This window comes from Gymnoscopelus braueri (assembly GCF_963280865.1).
Source record: "Gymnoscopelus braueri genome assembly, chromosome: 11".
NCBI classification, from domain to species: Eukaryota; Metazoa; Chordata; class Actinopteri; order Myctophiformes; family Myctophidae; genus Gymnoscopelus; species Gymnoscopelus braueri.
This window is the reverse complement of record NC_137613.1, coordinates 37,604,872-37,629,896: the sequence shown is the minus strand read 5'-3', so window position 1 is coordinate 37,629,896 and position 25,025 is coordinate 37,604,872. Positions and strand designations below refer to the sequence as shown.

The 25,025-nt window shown below is 42.5% G+C and overlaps 1 protein-coding gene across 2 annotated transcripts in view; it reads left to right on the top strand.

The window, feature by feature from the left end:
• The window catches only part of vps50 (VPS50 subunit of EARP/GARPII complex), a 192,843-nt gene that overhangs the window by 47,377 nt on the left and 120,441 nt on the right, over window positions 1-25,025 (top strand). For both annotated transcript variants that reach the window (XM_080442184.1, XM_080442183.1), the window contains exons 9-12: window positions 422-504; window positions 8,116-8,158; window positions 10,993-11,091; window positions 13,148-13,288. In XM_080442184.1, coding sequence (XP_080298310.1) covers window positions 422-504; window positions 8,116-8,158; window positions 10,993-11,091; window positions 13,148-13,288 — 366 coding nt within the window. The remainder of the gene's footprint in view (window positions 1-421; window positions 505-8,115; window positions 8,159-10,992; window positions 11,092-13,147; window positions 13,289-25,025) is intronic.

The following is a 25,025-nucleotide window of genomic DNA, read 5'->3' as shown; positions in this document are numbered from 1 at the left end:
TTCATATTTGTCACAACCCTTAGTCTAGTGGTATAAAGGCCAAAAGACAACTGAATTTGAAACTGAACATAGATTTATTACAAACAAAGATAGAAAATGACAACAAATTGCAATTAAGTGCCACAGATTTGACGATTCCCAGTTTTGTACTTGAGATCAGCCCTCAACGCTCAAAGTTTTGGAAAAGGTAGCGGGAGTATGTCAAGGCAGATAGGTCTACTCTGCATTAAACCAACCCAGATGTCCATCTTGTGTTTTGTTGTTGTCGTTTTTAAACATCCATCATGCCTCATTCGTCATCATAGCTGTCATTCAAGCTCTCCTTTCCTCTGTTTTGAGGATGTCCATACAAAACCCTTTTTTAGTAAGAGTGTACATCAGACTACCCTACTTGACTTCAACCTCTATGCCGCCCCTTTAGGAGGAAGACTACCCAGGTGCAATCCAGCTCTGTCTGGAATGTCAGAAAGCAGCCAGCACCTTCAAGCACTACAGCTGCATCAGGTACTGCACTGTGTTCACACTTGAGTGGATTTTTGCTGTTTTCAAACGGACTGAATGCGTCTTTGTTTGTGAAAATGCCGTCAAGGACTGAAGCAGCTGCCCTTGAACATCTTTATTTTTGTTGAATTCTTTATTTTCCCCCTGATGAAAGCTTTTAGGCTAATTACGGTAGTTGTTTTTTTCTCTCAGTTTTTCTTTCATGCCATTACTTTTTGACATCAGGGCATTTTTTTACCTGTACATCTATGTTGGAAGTATTGTTAATGAATGTGCGTTTTGGCTTAGAGAAAATGACTAATTGAATGTAGAACTGGCATGCTTTAAATGGGTTTAAACTTAATAAACTGTTGGCCTTAAAACCAATACTAGTGGGGTCCCCCAAAAGCCGTCAAAATATCAAATGAAAATAAATAATAAAAAAAACATACTTCAAATATGTGTTTGTTCCAAAGGAGACAGACATTTTCATATAAAACGCATCACCCTGCACTCCTAGCTAACCACTATCATCAGTCAGACTCAGGACAAGATGATTACCAATTCACCATGCAGGCTTTCCTCTGATACTGGGGGGGTGGAAAGGGAAAATGGCTGCTACATACAGTAACAGCATAGTGAGCATAACCACATAGGCTCTCCTCTCTTCTCCTCCTGTCTCCTCCCTTATCCCCTCCCGTTTTCCTGGAGGTTGAATGTGAATTGAAAGTGCATGACGGAAGCACCAGGGTGCGTTTATGTATCTGTGACGTGTGCAGTGTTGCCAGATTCTGTGAGAGAAACAAGCAACCAGGTCTAGGAAAACCAGCCAAAAAGAAGCAACTATGGGCCACATGAGCACTTTAACATATACATCAGATATTTTAAAATAGCAGATCTACAAGCTCACAACGCGTCGCGATGCGACGCGTTGTGACCTTGTAGATCCGCTAATTTAAAATAAAATATTGCGTGGAAATTATAATATGCAGATCTGGCAACCTTGGACGTATGCACGCACGCACGCACGCACGCACGCACGCACGCACGCACGCACGCACGCACACACACACACACACTGGAGGACGCAGGAAACAAGGCTTGAGGTGAATGCTGCAGCGGCAATCATCTCTGCCCCTTTGATTTTCTTGGGAGCTACAGTCCGACTAATTGCCACGGTGGTTTGTTTTTTATCGATTTGGACCCGCGTCAGAGCTGCCATTTCCCCTTCATTCTATACCACCCTGCTACCCACTCCCGGAACCAACGCAGAATAGATGTAGTGCTCTACGGCTGGAATCAAAGCTTGTTCTGCAGTTACTGGAGATTTGTGCTTCTAAAACGAATTGCCCCTATTACTGCTGAACTTAAACACTGCTTCTCCTCATTTAGTTCTGACTCTGGGCTCAGAAAGCAGACCTCTCCCATACGACCTGAGACGTCTGGATGGCTCATGACGTATAGCGAGAAGAGAAATGAATTTAGGCCCTAAACTATTCAGTGCTTTATAAACCAACGGTAGTATTTTGAAATAAATTATTTGACAGAGAAGGAGCCAGTGTAAAAATCTAAGAACTGGAGTGATATGATCACTGGTATTAGTAAGGACTCGAGCAGTAGTGTTCCCAAATCAACTGCACCTTTTCCAATCGATTTCTTTCTTAACACGGAAGTTGGTGAGAATTAGTGCTCTTGCTTCGTTTCAAGGCGTGTTGCTATAACTATATCTCTGGTGTAGCAAGGTGATGCACTATGGCAGAACATTTTATCTGGCACGAGCAGGGCCTATACATTGCGTCATGATCCAAGGAATCCAAGGAAAAATAGATGTCGATTGTACGACCAACGGTTCAAGAGTTATATGCCCAAACGTGAAGTGGGCTGTTGTAGCCCCACCACGAGGGGATTAGAAACATTTGGGATTGAGGATCTTCCTTGGCTTAGTTGGAATGTGCGTGCAAAGTTTCCCAGCAATCGTTGGAAGCCAATCATAGCCAATCAGAATGGAACATGAGAAATGTATACCGATTTGTTTGAGGACAAAATCTGTAGGAGGAGTAGTAAGATTATTTTTTTCTCCTTTATACACACATACAGTATTATGTTCTATGTGTTTAAGCAAATCACAGGCATTGATATGGAGTTAGTCCCCCCTTTGCTACTCTAACATTCTCCAGCATTCTGGGAGGGCTTTTCACTAGTTGGAACATTGCAGCTGCAATTTGCTTCCTTTCAGCCAGAGGAGCATTAGTGAGGTCGGACATTTCATGTTGGGCGATTAGGCCTGGCTCGCATTTGGTGTTCCATTTCATTCCAAAGGCGTTTGATAGGGTTAAGGTCAGGGCTCTGTGCAGCAGGCCAGTCAAGTTCTTGCTCGGTCATCTCAACGAAACCATTTTCTGTACGGGGGAGCATGGGGGAATTAGGCCTCGCCCTCAAATGTCTCGCATTTGGTGTTCCAATTAATTCCAGCTGTGATTGATATGGTTAAGGGTTAAGGGCCAGGGTTTTGCAGGGGGGGGGGGGCTTATTGTCAGGGCGAAGAGATTTGGTGTAGACGGGGAAAAAGCGGCCCAAGTACAGTTGTAACTCCGTTTTACTGAGAATAGAGGGTTTAGGTGGCCAACATTTCCATTCACTGGAGCAAAGGGCACTAATTAGAAACACCAATTAGAAAGGAGGTACACTGACTTTTGGTCAAACAGTATATTTAAAGCCATGCTGCCATCTTGTGTAAATGTATATTATCATCTCAGTTACGTTTTGTGTGGCTATTTTTCCTTGCACCGGTCTCATTGATAAACTGGTATGCTACTCAACCAAAGGAGAGAGTCTTGTGGGTGTCTTTAGACAACGTGGCCTTGTCCACATAACCACTTTTTTAAAGATATAAGTTTCTCTTTCTTTCTGTCTTTATCCTTTCTCTCTGTTTCTTCTCTCCTTTCCCCTTCTCGCTCCTCATCTACCTGTAAAGCCAGAAGCCACATTTTCTATTTTTGTTCTTCTGTTAATTTCTGTTCCTCTTGGTTTTGACACTTGCCGGTGGCTTATTTTTGTCTTGTTTTGTGTTTCCCCATGCAGTCTCTAGGGCCTGCTTTTCTTCCATCTGTACCCTCCTTTCTTCTCTCTCTTTCTCTGCCACCCATCTCTTCACCCTCCCTCCCATCCCCTCTCTCTCTCTGCCTCCCTTCTATTTACCCCCTTCTCTCTCTCTCTCTCTCTCTCTCTCTCTCTCTCTCTCTCTCTCTCTCTCTCTCTCTCCCTGCCATACCATCCCTTAACCCATTAAATCTGGGAACGCATCTACAAATCCTAGTCTTCTAAATCCTAACAGTTATCTGAAAAATGTTATGTTTCTATAATCAGTGGTTCTCAAACTTTTTCATGTCAAGGACCCCCAAAATGATATGTATTTTGACCCCCATCTCAAAATATGTTGTTCCAGGGACCCCCAGAAGCAAATATTGGAGTTAAAAATGTTCGCTTTAAAAATATATATATATTCAAATATTTGCACTAATTTTCACGATAAAAAAAATAAATAGCAGATCTACAAGCTCATAGCGCGGCACTCTGTGCCGCGCTATGAGCTTGTAGATCTGCTATTTTTGAATAGCCCAAAGAAATCTTAAAAATGACACAGACGCGTTCCCGGGATTGAATGGGTTAACAACACTCCCTGCCTGTCCCCCCCCCCCCCCCCAACCCCCCACCTGCCACCCACCCTCCCTGCCTCTCTCTCTCTCTCTCTCTCTTAGATGTGAACTCTCTCTCTCCTTGGCTGTCATCTCACTAAATGTCTCAGTTCATCAGGAATGAAAACACAGCCATATATCCCTGTGGGGGTCCTCCTCCTCTTAAACATAGGTGTCCGTGACTTTGCCTGTTAGTGGGGGTCAGCGTGCCGTTATGACGGAGCCCCCAGTTCCCCAAAGCACTCGTCGTGGCTGCCTGCCTGCCTGGCGCCCAGGCATCATAATTGAAAATGGGGGGCGCGGAGGGGGGGGGGGGGGTGTTCCTGCCGTATTCTCCATGTAGTCGCTTGCTTCCTCACGACTGACGACTGCGAGGAAGAGGATCATGGGTTGATAATTGCGTTCGTTCTCCCGCTTCCTGTTTATTTATGCGATCGTGCAGTGGGTGGTGGTGGTGGTGGTGGGCAGGCGTGTTACGCATACGTGTGCTTTGATCACATGTATGTGCGTACGGAACTCTGTTTCGTAATCCTTTTTGGTTTTGCGTATCCCCATTTTATTCCTCTCTCCGCTTCCTCTCTCTGTCACCTCTCTTCTCTCTCTAATCGCTCACCTCTGACACGCACGCGCGCGCACACACACACACACACACACACACACACACACACACACACACACACACACACACACACACACACACACACACACACACACACACTCGGTTCTTACTTTCTTGCTAATCTTTTTCTGGTTCCTATTGTCTGCTTTCATTCATTTCTTCACCGTCGCTCTCTCTCACGCATACACGCATGTGCGCACGCGCGCGCATGCGCACACACACACACACACACGCACACGCACACACTCACACTCACACACTAGTTACCTATTCCCTCCTCTCTCTTCCCATAACGGTACGTACGGTTCTTAATTAGTGATTTAGTTGAGGACACTCTGTCCCTTGGGCAATGGGTGGTCTCACAACGCACAGCATCAAAGGGTGGGTGACCTGAAAGAAACCCCAATGGAAGCAGCGAGAGAGAAGGAGAAATGGCGTCACGTACATCGTGTAATTGCTAATTTGCGCGGCGTGCAGGAGGGAGTCTCAGGGGAATGAAATAAGTGCACCTCGGAAGGAGAGAACATGACGGTGACTGTTATCAAGCTGTGGAAGCTGGAAGCGCTTTGCTCTGACCTTCATGAGAACAACTGGAGCATCTCCCAGAACATGGTGTTGTCTTAAAATGTCCCAAAATGTGTTTTTTGGGAAATCGGAACTCTTTTCTCTTATGTATGTTGGCACACTCATGCACACACATTAAGCACTTAAGCCCTGTATCATTTGTGGTACGACGAAGAGCCAAAATAGACTATCTCCAAGCTCACATATCGTGAGCTGTGTGACCCGTTCAGGGTGAAAGTGGTTAATGCCATTTTGTTTTTGGGTTTATCACTTCTTGTGTCTCTCTCTCTCTCTCTCTCTCTCTCTCTCTCTCTCTCTCTCTCTCTCTCATCTCTCTCTCTCTCTCTCTCTCTCTCTCTCTCTTCTTTTAAAAAAACATATTTTATTAGCTTTTTTCATTTTAAAATACAAGACGTACATGTCCACAAACAGAACAGAGACACAGAAAGAAACATAACATAGGAGAGACAAAAAACAACGACTATACGCCAAGACAAACCCTATTGGGGGGGGGTTGCCAATCCCTAATTAAACCGTGGTCAAGGAATTAATATAATGAATAAATGGGTCCCAGGTTCTGTAAAAGTTCCCAGACGAACCTCTAACTGTGTGTTTGATTTTCTCCAAATGGAGAAACGCAGACAAGTCTGTTATCCATGATGACGCACTGGGAGAGTTAGGGCTCCTCCAGTGGAGCAATATACGGCGTCTGGCTATGAGGGAAGCAAAAGCAACCAAGTCGGCCTGGAATCTGTTAAATCTGCCCGCTACAGGAGACACACCGAAGATGGCTATTAGGGGACGGAGTCACAGAGAATCCTAGAACCGCACTGAGTGTGTCAAAAAAAGATTTCCAAAAAGAGGCAAGCTTAGGGCAGGAATAAAAAGTGTGTGTGTGTGATCTGTAGGGGACTGGAGGCACCTGAGACAGGAGTCATTTGTTTCTGGAAATAATCTGCTGAGCTTGGCCCTAGTGTAATGGATCCTATGAACCACTTTCAGCTGAATAAGGCACATACGAGCGCAGGCACAGGAGGAGTTAATCCTAGACAGTACCTCGGCCCAATATTCCTCGCTCAGCTCGGTTCCAAGTTCACCCACCCAGGCATGCACCCTTCAACCCAGAGAGAGAAGTTGTCCTCTCTCTCTCTCTCTCTCTCACGCAGAGACACAAACACACTGGACACAGAGAATGCCAAGGACACTGGCACAGGTCACTGTACAGCTTTTGCACAGGTGTTATAATAGATGTCTATTAACCTAAGCACCTCAAGTGCTACACCAATAGTCGAACTGTTGTCTTTCTTGAGTCCTTTTTTCCTTTGATATGTTTATTATTATGATGATTATTATTATTATTAATGCTGCTACAATTTCTGAGGAATCAGAGCAATATAGTTTTACTCCACAATAAACAAACCTGAAACCTTGAACCTTGCATACCACGAAAAGAAAAAGCTCAAAACCATTGAGTGGGTAAACCATACACCTGGCCTTTTAAACTATTGATTTGAAATAGCACTATTGGTTGGTCTTCAGAAGAGCAGCATTGATGGTGTGTTCATCTTGTACTGCGTGGGGGAAATAACACGTTAGCCACACTGTCCACACTGGCTGCAACTGCTCGGGCAATAATGTCTTCTTGTGGGTCTTTGGGGTCACTAATGCCTCATTTATACTTGGTTGGGCATCATGTCGCCCACCGAAAATAGCTCGCTTGTAGTTCGGCTATTTTCAGTGCACGGCGCTATAGCACACAACCAAGTATAAATCACCCATAACAGAGGTCGAGAGGTCATCGAGCACGTAACGTGCTGGGGAACATTGTCCACACTAGAGCCTGCCCGATGCCACATTTTTGGGTTGAGTTTCTATTTGAGAACATTTAAGTTGTAAGCAAACAAATAATGTTTTGATAGAATCAGAATCAGAAATAGGATGGATCCAAGTATATATATGAAACATATTATATCCCTGCTGTCGGGCAGAAACCAGCTAACTCCAAAATGTACATTTTTCAGGAAATGACAAAAACAAAACAAAAAGTGGAGCTAGGAGGTTTTGTTCATCATTGATAAGAACAGCTGAATGGACCTCCAAGCTCACAATGAGGTTTGAATGAGGTCAAAAGGGGGTGGAGCCTGGAGTCAGCAAAACCAGCTAACTCCACCCCCCTTTGGTGGAGTTAGCTGGTTTAGAAGAAAGTTTGAGGATCCAATGTTGGAGTTAGCTGTTTTTGTCGTAATACTTTTCATTGGTTCAATATTTGTTTAATCAACACACAGACGTAAAGGGTGTTCAATAGCACTGATTTATGGAAAAAAAATGTAAAAGCGGAAAAAAATAGTTGGCTGGTTTCTGCCCGACAGCAACGAGATAATGAAAACCTTAATTATACATTGAACCAGCAAACAAGTAAATATAAAATACACACATGAACTGAAATTATTTTATTTAACGACTTCTAGATCCGCTATTTTGACATTTCTTTTGAAATTTTGTTTACTTTTTTCCTAATTTTTGAAAATTCACCTACAGTATAATGACACGCCCAAAAGACCCCAGGTTGAAAGTGGTTGACAATCAGGACATATGGGCTGCAATAATGCCCGATACGGGTTTAATCAAAAAGTCAAATAAAGGCTGCTATATTTGTTTTGGGTCAGGCTCTAGTTAACACTGTCTGGCAAAGCATCAGTTGGGTTTATGTTCTTGGCGAACAATGTGTCACAATGTCCTTTATTTTCTCCCCTGCAGTGAATTGAATTCCAAACTACAAGACACTCTGGAGCAAATTGAGGTATGTGCTTCTCTGTCTTTTCTCTCATTTGTGTGTCATTATTTGAGAACTAGATCATTAGTGAGGAAAACCCTCAGCATTGCCAGTGTTTAATGCGTTTCTTCTCTCTATACCATGGCTATAATTTGCCACGAGTCCTCATTTGAAGGAGACACATTGTGCTTTATTTGGGCATTTTGGCTGTTTGACTTTCTTTTGCTCTCTGTGAGAGCTCAAATATTGACATAATACAGAAAGTCATTACAGCGTCTCTATGGCAAACACTATTAATATCATCAGTTTGGTCTGGAGCTGGTGTTTTGATAGCGCTGTGTGATGAATGGCATGCAAAGTAATTTCCTCTGTGCCGCTGTAGCTGCTGCGCCTGAGTGGATTCATTACCCGCAGTTTTGTTTGTACACAAAAAAACACCAAGGGCCATGCGCACACTAGAGACCAGATGATCTTATGAATTCGGAAGGTCTCAGATATTGCAGTTTAACCCATTAAGACCTGAGGCCGCTTCTAAAACAATTCTAAATCCTAATAGTTTTTCAGAAAAAAATATAAAAAATCATTTTCACGATTTTTCAAAAATAGCAGATCTACAAGCTCATAGCTGTATATCTGCTATTTTTGAATAGCCAAAGAAATCTAAAGTGACACAGATGCGTTCCAGGTCTTAATGGGTTAAAAAGATGGTATAGTAACGACTGCAATAAAAACCCTGACAAATCTGCGATAGATAATTATAAAATAAAAACACCTGAAGATCCATTTGCTGCATAGATTGTGAATAAACGCAGAGAGCTTCCTTGCATAGAAAAATATATTGTTTAACCCGACCTGAAGCCGATTCTACAAATGTCTTTTAATTCCCAACAGTGTTCTGAAAAACATACGTTTCTATATCAGTGGTGCTCAAACTTTTTCATGTGAAGGACCCCCCCAAAATGATATCTATTTGGCCGCCGGCCCCCATCTCAAAATATTTTGTTCGAGGGACCCCCAGAAGCAAAGATTTGAGTTTAAAATGTTCGCTTTAAAAGAATATATATATTAAAAGATTTGCACACATTTTCACAAATTTTCAAAAATAGCAGATCTGCAAGCTTGTAGATCTGCTATTTTTTGATAGGGGTTAATGAAGTATCTGTGTCCGCTTGTCAAAAAAGGATACATTGTGACATCTTCAAAAACTGGAACAAATATCACACATAACAAATCACACATATAAGCATAGTATGCATGGATTGTGGCAATACTTTTCCTACATGGATTGTACTCGAAAGAGATACACAACACAGTCTTCTAATTGGAGAAAAAAAAGAAAAAGCGCAAAGTCTCTGTTCTGTTTTGATATCAATGGAATAAACACCACATATAAGCTTCATACTGTATACTCTCCAACACAGAGCGAGGCAGTTGCAACTGACATCTGGAATTCAAACCCAGACATCTACCACTCATTCAAGAGGGCATTCCCGCTTGGCCAGAGGATATAATGGGCTGATGAACTTGATGGGTACATGGTTTATTTAGACCTGTTACACCTATACGTTATTATACCTTTCAAGCCGGGACAGCATCTGTGTCACATCAGTTGTTGCAAAATATATAATGTAGCAACATTCATTTTTTGAATAAAAAAAATATTTTTCTGAAAACTTTTTGAAGTTAAATTAAATTCCGTATAGAACATGTGGGTTTACAAACTGTACATGAATTGCTCACGTATCCAGGTTATGATTGCCTGACAGTGGCCTCATCTGTACACGCAGGCACGCACGCACACACACACACACGCACGCATGCACGCACGCACGCACGCACACACGCACACGCACACGCACACGCACCATCCCCAGTGAAGACATGCTCCCCAGCCTGGACATGCTTCACAGGGCAAACAGTGGAATGTAATTCAGTGGCGGGCAGCCTTGCATAGCTTCTCCCAGCTTTCAGCTTCTCACAGTTGGCACCTATTTAACCATTAAACACACACACACACACACACACACACACACACACACACACACACACACACACACACACACACACACACACACACACACACACACACCGTCCCATGCCTTCACACCTGAAACAGGTGCATCACCTCTTATTCTTCCGTTATCACAGCAGAACAAATGCGACATGGAGCATTGTTGTGTCAGACTCAGAATGCTAAAATATTATAATAAGATGGGCTGTCAAATGTTTAGATAACAAGTGTGTTTTCATCACTATTCATCATGCAATTTCTTTATTGTCAAACTAAACGTTTCCATCACAGCCAAGCATAACACTTTTTTTTCATATTGAGATTGTCATTTTTTTATTATACATTTTTTTGCGCCATTCAGCTTCTCTAACAAGATAAACAATTAGCACAAAACACTGGCTTATAAGGCGAGATAGGCAGTGGCAACACGACTGTTTCCCACGACTGCCTGTTCTTCTTCCTTTGATTTAATGACTACTTCTGTGACCTTGAGAGTGCACACACCGCTGTCATTCTCCTCATGCATTCTTGTTCACTCTTTCTGCCAAATAGACATTCTCAATAATGTAAATGCGCACGCGCACACACACACACACACACACACACACACACACACACACACACACACACACACACACACACACACACACACACACACACACACACACACACACACACACACACAAGGGACCCCCGTTGCCTGCTCTTGGCCGTGTGTTCCTGTTTCACATCCATTCATCATTCATCTCCTAAATCCCCCGTCTTAATGTTGATAATCCCTCCTCTCCCTCTTTCTTCTCCTTTCCCTCCTGTCCTCTCTCTCTTCTCCTCTCTCTCTTCTCGGCTACAGGAGCAGCTGGATGTAGCGCTGTCAAAGACCTGCAAGCACTTTGACATCACCCACTACACCAAGGTCCAGATGGCCTACACACTCCTGGGCAAGACGCAGGTCAGTGCTGGGCTGAGAGGCTATCCGTCCGCACGCAGGCTGTCCGTCCGCACCCAGTGTGACGTTGGCAAACCCCCCACCACCGTTGTCATCGCTTCCTTCACATACAGTATCACCTCCTCTCTCTATTGAGCAGTGGTGGAAAAAGTGTTTTTACTTAAGTAAAAGTATCAATACTGCAATGCAGAAGTACTCTGTTACAAGTAAAAGTCCGGAATTCAAAATGTACTTGCGTTAAAGTACAAAAGTATTGGTATCAAAATGGACTTAAAGTACCAAAAGTAAAAGTACTAAAATGTTTGAAAATAGCAGACCTACAAGCTCACAACGCGTCGTGATGCGACGCGTTGTAGGGCTATAGGGCTAAAGTGGTTAATGCATGTTTTATAATCTAATAATTTATATCTGGAAAGTAACTAGTAAATAAAGTTTTCAAATAATTGTAGTGGAGTAAAAGTACAGTATTTGCCTCTGAGATGTAGGTGAGTAGAAGTAAAAGTATAGACAAATACTCCAGAAAAGTAAAAGTACCTCAAAATTGTACTTAAGTACAGTACTTGAGTAAATGTACTTAATTACTTTGCACCACTGCTATTGAGCCATAACAGCAGTAGATTAGCTTGAGAGAGAGGGGCACAAAATGAAATCACATTTAGATAATCTTTGTGAAACATGCCGTCACGGATCCCCACCGAACCCCATGTTAGGTAACCCAGCTGTAGACCATGAAATTGTAATGACTTAGGCCTACTTGCTGCCGGATCACGTAACTTGGCTTTATTCTTGACGGCATTCTTATGCTTCTCTGCAGTGAACGGACAGGACTTGGTAGCATATTGATATGTGAGCATTTTGCCACTTCTAGTAGGTTATGTTTAATAAAACTGCAACAAGTTTTTCCTCTCTTAGTAGCGTATGTGACTTGTGTTCTGGCTGGGCTGTTTGTCTAACCTATGGGGGCGGAGCTTAGCGAAAGGTTTATTACATACAACATATTTAAGTTATAATGCTTGTAATATATAGTGATTACATGAATACTCTCAAGGTTGATCTTTTTTCTGTTCTATCTTTGACGCTAGTAGGGTTGCAGAGGATTGGGTGGTCTGGTAGTATGAACGCAAGCCTCATGGGAGGAAAATGTAATTAAGCTGCCACGTCGATTACCTGTGAGGCACCCGCGTACCCAATGACTCCAGTGTCCTCGTTTGTCTGGGCTTTGTATGATGAAAGGGATGATAAACAATAACACAGCTGGCCTGAGTGTTCTTCCCTTTGTGAACTTCCTGTTTGTAAGAGTTGCCCTGGGCAACAACATAAAGATCAGAGAAGCTCTTGGTTAGCTACAGTGAATAGCTTTATTAATGATAATGATGATGATAATAATAATAATTATTATTGTTTTTGTTATTTATTAGTATTACATTGTTTTGAATATGTGTTGAGCCTGCCCCTTCACATTGGTATAAACAGCTCACAGTGTCGGAACATTTTTAGATGATTGAAACTATTGCACTATGCGGCTTTAATAGCATGCAGTGGTGGAAAAAGTACTCAAATGTTTTACTTAAGTAAAAGTATCAATACTGCAATGTAGAAGTACTCTGTTACAAGTACAATCCGGAATTCAAAATTTACTTGAGTAAAAGTACAAAAGTATTGGTATCAAAATGTACTTAAAGTACCAAAAGTAAAAGTACTAAAATGTTTGAAAATAGCAGATCTACAAGCTCACAACGTGTCGCGATGCGACGCGTCGTGAGCTTGTAGATCGGCTATTTTCAAATAGCCGAGGTATAAAATAGGGCTAAAGTGGTTAATGTATGTTCTATAATGTAATAATTTATATCTGCAAAGTAACTAAAGTTTTCAAATAATTGTAGTGGAGTAAAAGTACAATATTCGCCTCTGAGATGTAGTGGAGTAGAAGTAAAAGTAACATTGGAAATACTCCAGTAAAGTACTCCAGTAAAGTAAAAGTACCTCAAAGTACAGTACTTGAGTAAAATGTACTTAGTTACTTTACACCACTGATAGCATGTTTGTCTCTGTTTTGCAGACGGCCATGGACCAGCTCCACATGCATTTTACCCAAGCAATCCACAACACTGTGTTTCAAGTGGTGCTGGGCTACGTGGAGCTATGTGCCGGAAACGCTGATACCAAGTTTCAAAAGATGCAGTACAAGGACCTGTGCACGGTAAGGAATTGGTGACATCATCATCATCATTATTATTAACCTTTATTTCACCTCGTTGTCACCTTGATTTTTTATTTTTTTTATTTTTTATCAATTATTTATGATACAGGTGAGATCACCAAAGCACACAAGAGGCCATACACAGGGAAAACCAAGACAAAAAAGGGAAAGGAAAAAGGAACTAATAATAATACACATACACACATGTAGACATACAAAATTAAATAAATAAATAAATACAAAACCCGGTCAGACAAACAAACTCACAAAAAGCTAAATAAATGAGACCAGTCAAACAATAAACATGCATACATGCATTAGATGGAGACATGCATACATGCATTAAACATGCGTTGTCACCTTGATGACTTTTATAATGTCATTAAGTTACATAAAAAAGGGCGGCGGGGCATCCTGAGTGTGTGGTGGTGCTTGATCTGTTATTGCCTCTGTTATTATAATTTGTTTGAGATTAGGCACTGGTTCTGGCCTTCAAAATGGCTTGGTGGAAAAGGGGTATGAGGGCACAAAGGACAAATGCCAGGGAAGGTGAATTCAGAATCTCAGAGGCAGAGGAGATAATGGTACAATCAGCTGGGGGCAGTGTGGTTAGGGCACCATGGCCACTTTGGCCTCAGGTCATATCATTTTTTGATGGCCAGAAGGCCAAACTGAGGGGCCACGGCAGCCATAATAATAATAATAATAATAATAATAAAATGTATTTGTAACGCACTTTATATTTGAAGCAAATCTCAAAGTGCTACAGGATTAAAAACATAAAAAGAAAGAGAAAACAACAATAATAGTAAAACAGTGAAATGAATAAACTTCAGATCAAGTCAGCAGGCACAGTAGAAGTTTAAAAAGATAAAACAACTACATCTCTAACTATGCAAATGCCTTGTTAAAAAGGAAGGTTTTTAGGCCCTTTTTAAAAGTGTCAATCGACTGTGGTGCTCTCAGATGGTCCGGGAGGGCATTCCACAGTCGAGGAGCAGCTGAGCAGAAGGCCCGATCCCCCATGGTGCGGAGATTTGTTGTGCGGGGCTCCATGACCTTCATGGCTTCTATGAAATTCCTTCCCTGGACTGCACCCTGCTGCACTCCATGGGAAAGAATGCAGGGATCCCTCCGTTGTGGCTCCCTGCAATATAGGGGAGCCAAGATGTCATGCCATCGGGGTCACAGGGCCAACGCCAACCAATTAGACATATTAACCGGGGCAGTCAGGTGCCGGGGGGCGCTGTTACCCATTATTGTGTGAATTTAAGACTTAACTAGAAAAAGTGCTCCTCGGAGCACAGGTCTCCGCCAGGTCAGGTAGGTTATTGTGGCCTCCTGGTGGCGCTATAATAGGCCAATGTGAAAAGGGTGGCATTTCTTCCTCAGCCTAGTGGGAATGTGTGTGCAAATTTGCACGGAAATTGCACGCTGCGTTCATGATTTGAGACATTTTGTTCAAAACTTACCAATCCTGCAAACTTTGGAAGCCAACCTTCAGGATGGAATATAAAATATCGGACAGATCCGTCTTGGTCACATGACTATAGAGATACTGTGTACCGATTTGCGTGATGTTTGGATACAATCTGTTGGAGTAATATCCAAAAATGGGTTTTGCACAAATCAGCCTCCTGGTGGGGCTATAACAGGCCCATGTGAAAAATTTGGTAGAGCTTCTGAATTGGCATCCAGGGAGTGTGTGTACACAGTTTCGCAGCGACCGGGCCAACGGTGCCGGAGATTAGCTGCTCACAGACAGATGGACGGACGGACACATGGACGGACGGACAGGGGGTAAAACATACTCTCTCGCCATGCCTTTCGGCCTGGCGGAGACAATAAACAACACTGCATTCTACACTACAGCATTCTCACATAAGCACCTATTGTGTATATACTATATATACAAACAAATACACACGTGTGTGTGCACACACACACACGCACAAAGCAGGGCTATGTTACATGGGTGGTCAGCCTCTTGTGCTACAGTATTTCCTGTGGACAGCGTCTAACACCTTTCCAGATAATGCAATTCATCAGCTTTGAGTCTGGAAAGATCCAGTCTATTGGCTGGATGTTTGTGAGAGGGAGAACTTTATCATTAGTCAGCTCAAATACAGGATTAACATCACCTGCCCACCTCTCCACTGAAGCTTGCTCTTTTGTTTCCCCCAAGATGCTCTTGGGCAGCAGAAAGTATGTGTATTGTGTTGTTTATGTCGTTATTTAAGTATCTCACACACACACACACACACACACACACACACACACACACACACACACACACACACACACACACACACACACACACACAGACACACACAGACACACACAGACACACACAGACAGGGGTGATCTCCATCATTGGAGACACTTAATTAATCTGCTCAAGTTGAAGAACGAATGCACTGATTCTTTCTTCTACGGCCGCTAAACATTGCAAGCGTAAAAAGCTTAATCTGAACGCAATCAGACGTTTTATTGATTAACAATGTATAGATTATTCTGGGGCTTGGGCATTATAGCGGCCTCAACCTGCAGGGGGCAGGGCAGCAGCAGCTGTGCTACCATTATTCAGCTTGGAGTCAGGTCCCAACAGGAAGCAGGTTCAAAGACTAGGGGCCTCAACCATAGATATAAGCCAAATTCCATTCCCCAAAGCTCGGTCACTCGCTCACTCTCCTCGCTTCCTCCACTCGCGCCTAAGCCCCGCCCCTGCGAGGAGCCGAGGATTATTTGCCAGGACGGAGTGGTCGAGTGGTTGCCGTCAAAGGATCGGACTGCACTTAGCGTAATTTCAAAGCGACGGAAAATTCCGCGATCACTTATGACGTCTCAAACAGCTGGACCAGAGCCGTGGATGAACGGCTGAATATACATGCATAGAATAATATGCAGGTATAGAATAATACAGAATATAAGAATAGACAATTCATCAATGTGGATGGCCACATTGTTAACATTTTGTGCAAAGCCATTTATTCCTGAAATGGTGAACGAAGCGCCAGGATGAGCAAACTTACATTTATGAATTAAATCCTGACCCGTCCCTCTTTTTGCTTGTACAGTCCCCAGACCCCCCACCCCCCGCAGCAGTCCCGCACGGCACTGCTGCTTATAACAGCCACCGTATATTACAGAGTATGTCTGACTCTGAATTACATCATTCATGCAGGGTGGCCATACGTCCTCTTTTACCCGGACATATCCTCTTTTGGGGGGCTGTCAGGGGGGTTTTATAAAATCCTTCAAATGTCTGGGGTTTTGAGAGTTTGGGTGATATCCCCCCCACTTCTGGGACGAAGAAAAAAAAAAAAACTCAGACGATTTTGTGATTTTGCTTGATATTGTTTGATAGCGAAATAAATCATGACTGATAGACATGAAAGAAGACCCTTCACAGCTAATAGAGAATTAACATTTTTAAGAATCGGTTCAGAATTGAATGAGTACGGCTTAAAGCGTAAAGTGTCCTCTCCTATATTCAGTCTATAAATAAATACAATACATTATTTTAAACATAATCTTTGTCACAGTAATTTATAGTAGTCCATGCACTGCATTGAGGCATGCAAGGAGAGAAATGAACTATCAGCTTTTGAGACAGAATAAGTGTGCACAATATATTACAATCCTACATATAATTTGAGTAACCTCTGTCGGTCTTGGTGTCTTGGGTCGTCTGTGCCCGATCAACCTGCGCATGTGTCGTTGCCAGGTTTCGCGCGCGAAACAAGCAGCAAGGTCTATGAAAAGAAGGCCAAACGCAGCGCTTTCACACATATACCTTGCCTCTTGGAAAACAGCCGATCGACAAGCTCACAACGCGTCCCCACTAGGGATGGCCAACCGATAACCGTTCACCGTTAACCGACCGTTAAGCGGCCACCGATTAATACTAACGACTAACGATTAATCTTAATTTTTTTTTATTGTTTTTTGGCCTCTACACCTGTAACCACACGTAACTTCCACTTTATTCTTCTTCTTCCTCGTCTTTGTATTGGTATTGTTTGTGTTGGAGTGCCTCAGTGCGGCTGCAGAGTTCATGTGCAACCTCTTCCAGAGAGAGATAGAGACACTAGAAACTCTGCTGGAGACACAAAACAAATTGTGTAGACTTGGCCCTTTGAAATAAAATGTATTTTGGCCCTTAAAAAAAAAAAAGTTTTTTTTTTTTTTTTTTTACATTTTTTTTTTCTTAACGGTTATCGATTAATTAATCGGTAAGGCCTAACGGTAACCGGTTAATAAAATGTCTCCATTTGGCCAACCCTAGACTCCCCACACCCACCTGCACTTTCACAACCAACGCCAAAACACACTACCACCAATATGGCCCCTAAACCGCTTACAATAGAACAACATGGCAACACCGTGCTTCTACACCATAGACCCCACCCACTCTCGCCAGAGAGCCACATTTCGTGGCTGCCTCCGTGGTGTGTGTGTGGGTGGGGAGGGAGAGGATCGTACCACAACTTCGGTCCGCGGCCGTGTATGCGTGGACACGCACGTGCGCATGCACGTTGGGGAGGCACGTGTCACAATGTACATTATTTGTGTTTGCGCGACGCCCGTGTGTGTGTGTTCGCGACGGGCCACGGGCTGCATGACGATGTACCATGGTGTGTGTGTGTGTGTGTGTGTGTGTGTGTGTTTGTTTGTGCGCGCTCGCGACGGCTCGCACGCGCGTGTGTGTGTTGGCGACGGCCGACGGGGAACGGCTCCGCCTGTTAGATCTTTATATGCGCGGGTGTTTGTGGGTGTTCTGTTCCTCCACGACGGGATGTGCGTGTGTGTGTACACACTACACCATTGGTTCTCAAAGTGGGGTCCGGGGACCCCCAGGGGTCCTTGAGGGAGTTCCAGGGGGTCCCCAGCTAAATGATAGATTAGGCACCAAATGGACCCTTATGGGTCTGTAACTCTGAGAGTGTACAAATGGAACCAAATGGACTCTAACGGGTCCATTTGGTTCCATTTGTACACTCTCAGAGTTAAATTAACATACATTTTACGATATAAACTGGGGTCCAAGGGATAGAAATGCCATTAAATGGGGGTCCGTAGCCCTAATGCATGTCAAACTGGGGGTCCTTGAAATTAAAATGGTTGAGATTCACTGCTAGAGCCGTAAAAAAAATCTTCTCTTATGGGGGTCCCTCGCATATCTTTTCAAATGGGGGTCCGCGGGCTAACAAGTGTCAATTTGGGGGTCCTTGCCATGAAAAAGTTTGAGAACCACTGCACTACACAGTACAAACTCACTTTCGATCCCTGATAAACTGTCTGTTCTCACTGCATAAGCCAAACTGCACACTTTGGGTGCTCATATCCCCCTACGGGTATGGTCTAGTGCAGTGTCTATCAACCTTTTTTGTGCCAAGGCACACCTGGCATAGCCAAAAAATCCCAGGGCACACCTAGATATACGGTATATATATATATATATATATAATTATATATATATATATATACGGTATATCTATATAATATATGGGGGAGAAAAAAAGCAAATGCAAACAAATATTTCTGTTTTTGCATTATTCAGACATGCAAACTTGTAGCTTTTCAGCTTCCACTAGCCGTTTTGAATCCAAATAGGGCAATAGTGTGACACCTGACCCGAAAAAAAACAGCAATTTGTCACCCTTTTCACCTCGGGGCTGTTTGCATGCCTGATTATTATTATTGTTTTAAAAAAATAATAAAAAAAAAAAGTTTTTTTTTTTTTTTTCCAAAATGATATTTTTTCAAACCTTCTTCAAACGGCGCGGCACACCTCAGCAGTAGCCCCGGCCCAAAATTGGGACGTTTGCCAGGGTTGATATACACTGGTCTAGTGTATATAATTGTATTATGCTTTATATCATACAACGCCATAAAGCCAGTGGCTTGTTGCGTCTTTTCTGTTAATTTACACTGTGTGTGTGTGTGTGTGTGTGTGTGTGTGTGTGTGAGATGCGCAACGAGTGATCGGCGGGGGCGAAGGGGGGGGGGGCAGCCGGTGTTTCGGCATGGTTTCGGGTTTCAAGCATTGTTTGTGTGGCCACATGTGGAGGAGGACCATGTATACGTCACGGGAGAAGGGAAAAAACAAAAAAAACGTGTACACGTGATGCGGAAGTCTGCCTCTGAGGAGCTGTGCAGTGGTCGAGCGTACACTTGATGTACCGGTACACTCGCTAAATGCGGAAGTGGAGAGCCTCCTCGGCTCCTCCACTCGACTCCACTCGCCTCCTCCAAGAAGCAACTGAATAATTGGACCCTGACTACTTCCGGTTTGAAGTCGGAGTGACCGAGTGGGAGTGAGCGAGTGGCCGAGATTTTCGGGTTTGGAATTTGGCTTTAGAAACGTAGACACCTCATTGGCCGCTGCAGTTCATTGGAGCGACCTGTCTCCGCGGCGCCATGTTGGAAGTGGCAGCCGAGCCTTCTAATGCATTCATGTCCATTGAAGCAGACTGTCTCTCCACTATTAAAATCATCACAACTCCCTGAATTTTCAACCGATTTTCAAGCGGTTAAATGCATATTTTGGTATTTTCATACCAAGATACTATACTACTATATCTAATCCAAGTAACAGTAATAGTCACAAAGCATTTCTGTCAGTCCAGTCACTGAAATAGACAATATACATGAAATATGCAGGCCACATTGCAGAATTGCCTTTTCTGTCTATATCTAGCTGTGGTCCATAGCGTTAGAAGGAGTTATGGACCAGATATATCCAACATCCTCATGCTATTCAGGTCAGAACACAGCTATGGACGTTTTTCTTCTCCGAACATTAAATAATAAATACCACAATGAAATAAATAAAATCGACAATGAAATAAATATTTATTATTACATTTTTTGACCGAAAACTTCTTTGAAATAATTGACCATTATTGAGTTTTTTTTTATTTTTTACAAAAACACCAAATACAAATGAAATCTGTTTGATACACTGACAGTCTGTGTTCTGTATTTTAATGGCACTTCAAGACAGATGAAAGCAATTATAACACCAAAGTCTTAGAGCATTATAATATAATGGTTAGTAAGTAAATAAATAAATAAACAAATAAATAAATAAAGTTAAATAATAAAAATCCCTGGAAGATAACTATTTTGCACAACTTTTGCCGTGTTGCCACTCTGTAATTTATAGTTTGGCGATGTGGTGAAGCCTCAATTTGTAAAATGAAGACACAATAATGACAATAACATCATCCCAAGCTGCACACGAACTGGGGCCCTCTTTAGACTGCAGTAAAAGCCGATTTATTTCACAAATCCAGAGTTTGGCAAGTTCCAACTGAACTAACTAACTAGTTGCTGTTGCTGCTGCGCGGCTGCCTCAGTGCCTCTGATGAGCTTACCCTTTCCAACATGGCGCCCGCAGATACATACACCCGAAAGTTGGAGGAGGCGTCAACCTTTTTATGTTTATGGCCTCAACTGCCTCTACTTGGAGCGAGTTAACATCATCTGTTACTACAGGAGCCAACTTATGTTCTAAACAGTGGTTCTCAAACTTTTTCATGTCAAGGACCCCCAAATTAATAATGTATTTGGCCGCGGACCCCCATCAGAAAACATTTTGTGTCAGGGACACCCATACAAGATTTGTGTTGTTAAAGTCTTTCAAAATTATGCCACATATTTCACATTTATTCAAGGTTTTTTGAAAATAGCAGATCTACAAGCTCACAAGTGAGCTATTTTCAAATATCCCATGTTAATCGGATTTAACAATTTTTTTTGGGGACCCCCTATAACCCCCTCAAGGGCCCCTGTTGGTCCCTGGACCCCAATTAAAAACCACTGCTCTAAACAGTGGTTTTACTGTCTACTCTACCACTTCTAGCAACATTTCTCCACTTGATATAGCAAACCCTGGAATCATTTAAGTTAGGCCCCTACTTTTGACATTGTGTATTTGTAAGAAAATGAATAAAGTATAAAAAATATATATTGTTTCAAATCTTTTTTATTTAAACTTTAAATTAGTTAATTTTGTTGGTATTCTTATAACAGACAGCTACAAGGTTTACTTAAGAGAAAGTCATTTAAAATGTTGCTTAAATTCAGCTTTTTGCGAGTGATATAGTTAACTTTTCTGTTTACTTTCTGGGGTCTGAGTCATGAGCTTGTGTCCTCGCTCCTGTGAAATAATGTGCACCGTTCTGTGCACTGGTCGCAGATGTGTCGCTATTGTTGACTTGGCTTTGACAAATACGCTGTCAGTGTTTTGGGTTGCCAGACGCAGTCGCGCGAGGCAGACTCGTACTTCCTCCCCAACTCTGGATTGATGGATGTATTGTTAAACTCTTGGTCTCAATGATAGATGTGCACACACACACACACACACACACACACACACACACACACACACACACACACACACACGCGCATGGATATCCATGCCCACACAGACTCTGGGGGAGCTGCATTTTAAGTGCACACAGTTGAGTTGTATGTTGTATTCATTCGGATTCAGTGGCTTATGACAGGAGCAGGTGTTTTCTGGAAAATCCGTGCAATACATATTCACTACGTAATAAAACAATTTGAGAGGTTCTTGGACGTGTGTAGAAAATCAGGAGACAGATTGTAAACATTGAGTTATTTGGGTTCTTCAGAGTCGAGCAGGGGAAATGTTTTGCCGTATTTTCCTCTGAAGTTATTTTTGTGATCTTCCTTCTCTCCACTCTCCACCTGTGCACTGAGCTGTTAAATAAAATGTGCACAGAGCTGAAGGCAAATGGTCCGCACTAAATCCTTTTTTAAATTATGAAATGGAAGTTAAAATTCAGGGGACATGCAGAAAGGTCAGTTCTTATATTGTGAAAGGGCCCATGAATTTTGCATATCAACCACTCCCAAGCCCACACACACACACACACACACACACACACACACACACACACACACACACACACACACACACACACACACACCCCTGTCTGACCTAATCGTCCTGAGGGAAATAATACCGTTTCGATACGTTGATGGTTTTGGGGAACTTAAATAAGAAGACGTCATCTAGCAAAAAGTTTACGATGGTTAGCATGACATAAAAGGTGATATTATTTAGTTAAAATAAGTGTTAAATATCTCTATAATCTGATAGTAGTAGTGAGTGATGTAGAGTGTTTGTTCAGGGGTCTCACTGTCTCTCCAGCTATTAAAGAAAGAGAAAATGCATTTTCAGGTCGGGATGTCAATTTTATCCAATCAGGAGAGAGAACTCATACAGTACAGGGTACAGGATGAACAAGTGAAATTGGAAGTGACGACTCAAAGAATTGAGCAGACAAAAATTCACCTGGAACACTATAAAATTGAAGCTGATAAATGGGGTATTCTCTCCTGATTGGCTGAAATTTGCAACCCACCTGAAATGGTGTTTTCTATTTCATGACCCGTGTTACTGAACACTTATACTACCTTTAACCTCTACTGTGTGTAAATATAGTACTACTGCTTGTTTATCAACCAAAGCTTACTCTCCGCTAATCATCCATCCTTTACTCAGTTGTGCAACATCCCATTAGTTTGATATACAGCGCCATTAAATGGTCTTGTGTGTCTCAAGAGCGGGACATTCTGTGAGATCCAGGACACGATACAGATGTTATTGCGTGACGCTGCTTTTGTTGTTGACCTGTTGCTATAAGTACCTTCATTAACTGAGTGAAACCAACCGGAACAGCGTGACCCCCCCCCCAACCAAGCACACACACGTTCACTCACACAGATAAACACACACACACACACACGCACACGCACACGCACTCACACACTCTCTCACACACACACTCTCTCTCTCTCTCTCACACTCTCTCTCACACACACTCTTTCTCTCTCTCTCTCTCTCTCTCTCTCTCTCTCTCTCTCTCTCTCTCTCTCTCTCACACACACACACACTCCCTTTCTTTCTCTTTCTCTCTTTCTTTCTTTCTCTCACACACACTCCCTTTATTTCTCTTTCTCTCTTTCTTTCTTTCTCTTTCTCTCTCTCACAATCTCTTTCTCTCTCTCTCTCACACACACACTCTCTCTCTCTCTCTCTCTCTCTCTCTCTCTCTCTCTCTCTCTCTCTGATAGACATCTAAACCCCTCATCTGTTCATCATGAAGGGAGGCTCTTATTTACACCGGAACGTTTGTGTCCTCATCATCCACTGGTGGTGCCTTACTCATTATTACACCGTACACACACACACACACACACGCACACGCACACTACTCCTACTACCCCACAGAAACATTCACCTCGCCTGAGATGAACCTAAACCAGGAACATATTATCCTGATGGTGTCGATGAGGGTAATTGCTCTTAATTTGATCCCCTGGAGAGTGCACACATGTCCATGCATACTTACACACACGCAGCCCCTCGTCATCACCCCCCATCCTCCCGCATTGCATGGTGATTTAATTATGGCCGTGTGCCGGAGAGCATTGAAGGGCAAACGTTGTGTTGATGTTTCAAGTCGAGAAGTCCATTTGGAACTACACACTTAAATGTGACTGTTTGCTCTTTTGCTCTTTTTAATCTTGCACTTGTAATAGGGGTGCAACAATTAATCAAAATAATTGATTATAAATAATTCATTTGAATCGAATCTATTATAAAAAGTGAGCTTGTAGATCGGCTATTAAAACCATTATACGACAAAGTATAAAATGAAGCATAAATTGTTAATCAGACTAATCGATACAGTAATTTCTCCTAACCCCTTTCTGGACCGCTGTTTACCTTTTTGTATTTGAGACGAGGTAATCTGGGTCCCTTGAAGCTCAATGCATTCTCTCCGGTCACACTTGGTACCACACTCTGGTCTCGAACAAATATAACGTCTATGAAGTGTTGCAGAGAGATTTCAAGGAATATCACAACTGCAGTAAGGTGCCACAGAAACGTGTGGTAATCGGCGTTGATCAACGTTGCCATTAAACGTGTTTAATCCATATTTTAATATTTAGTTTAACTCAACTAAATAGAGGGGAGGCCTCATGTCCCGCCTCCCCCGTCTTGTACAACTTTTTATTTTGTATATCTCGTGAACTCAAAATGATGTGATGCAATTAGGCTTTTAATGACAGCACATGCAGTTGGGAGATAATCTCTACAGAACTAATGGGGTGAAATAAAGTGCACCTTTGACTTCATAATTTAACCATAGGGCTGTGGTAATTATAGCGACAGTTTTGCAAACCCATCTCATGCCACTGTTTCTCCTATCTGGAAAAATCCGGGGCCTAAAAGCTTTTTGTAATTGTTCAAAGTGTTTTTTGATGCTAATTGAGTCAACCGAAAAAGTCAAAAGAGTTGCCGCAGGGAAAGAGAGTGGTGGCAGAGTTCTGGAGGCTTGCCTAATATTACTTTCAGTGATGAATTGCCTCCGTACCCGGGTAAACAAACGCCCTCGGTATCCAAGCAAAGAGTGATTAAGTTCCACCTCCCGGCAAATCTAACTGAGCGGTATTAAGACTCACACATTGAGATGAGGATTTATTATGTTGGGTTTGACGTCCATTATTGATATCCCTCAGTGGATCTGCTCCCTGTCATATCGTTGTTATTCAGCTATTGATATTAGATGGCTTACCATCTGCATTTGAAAGCCGGTATAGTCAAATCCATTACCACCTGAATTCTCTGTAATAATTGACACCTTTCTAACTCATTTTGTATCGATTTGCTGGCTGCATCACATTAAAGTTT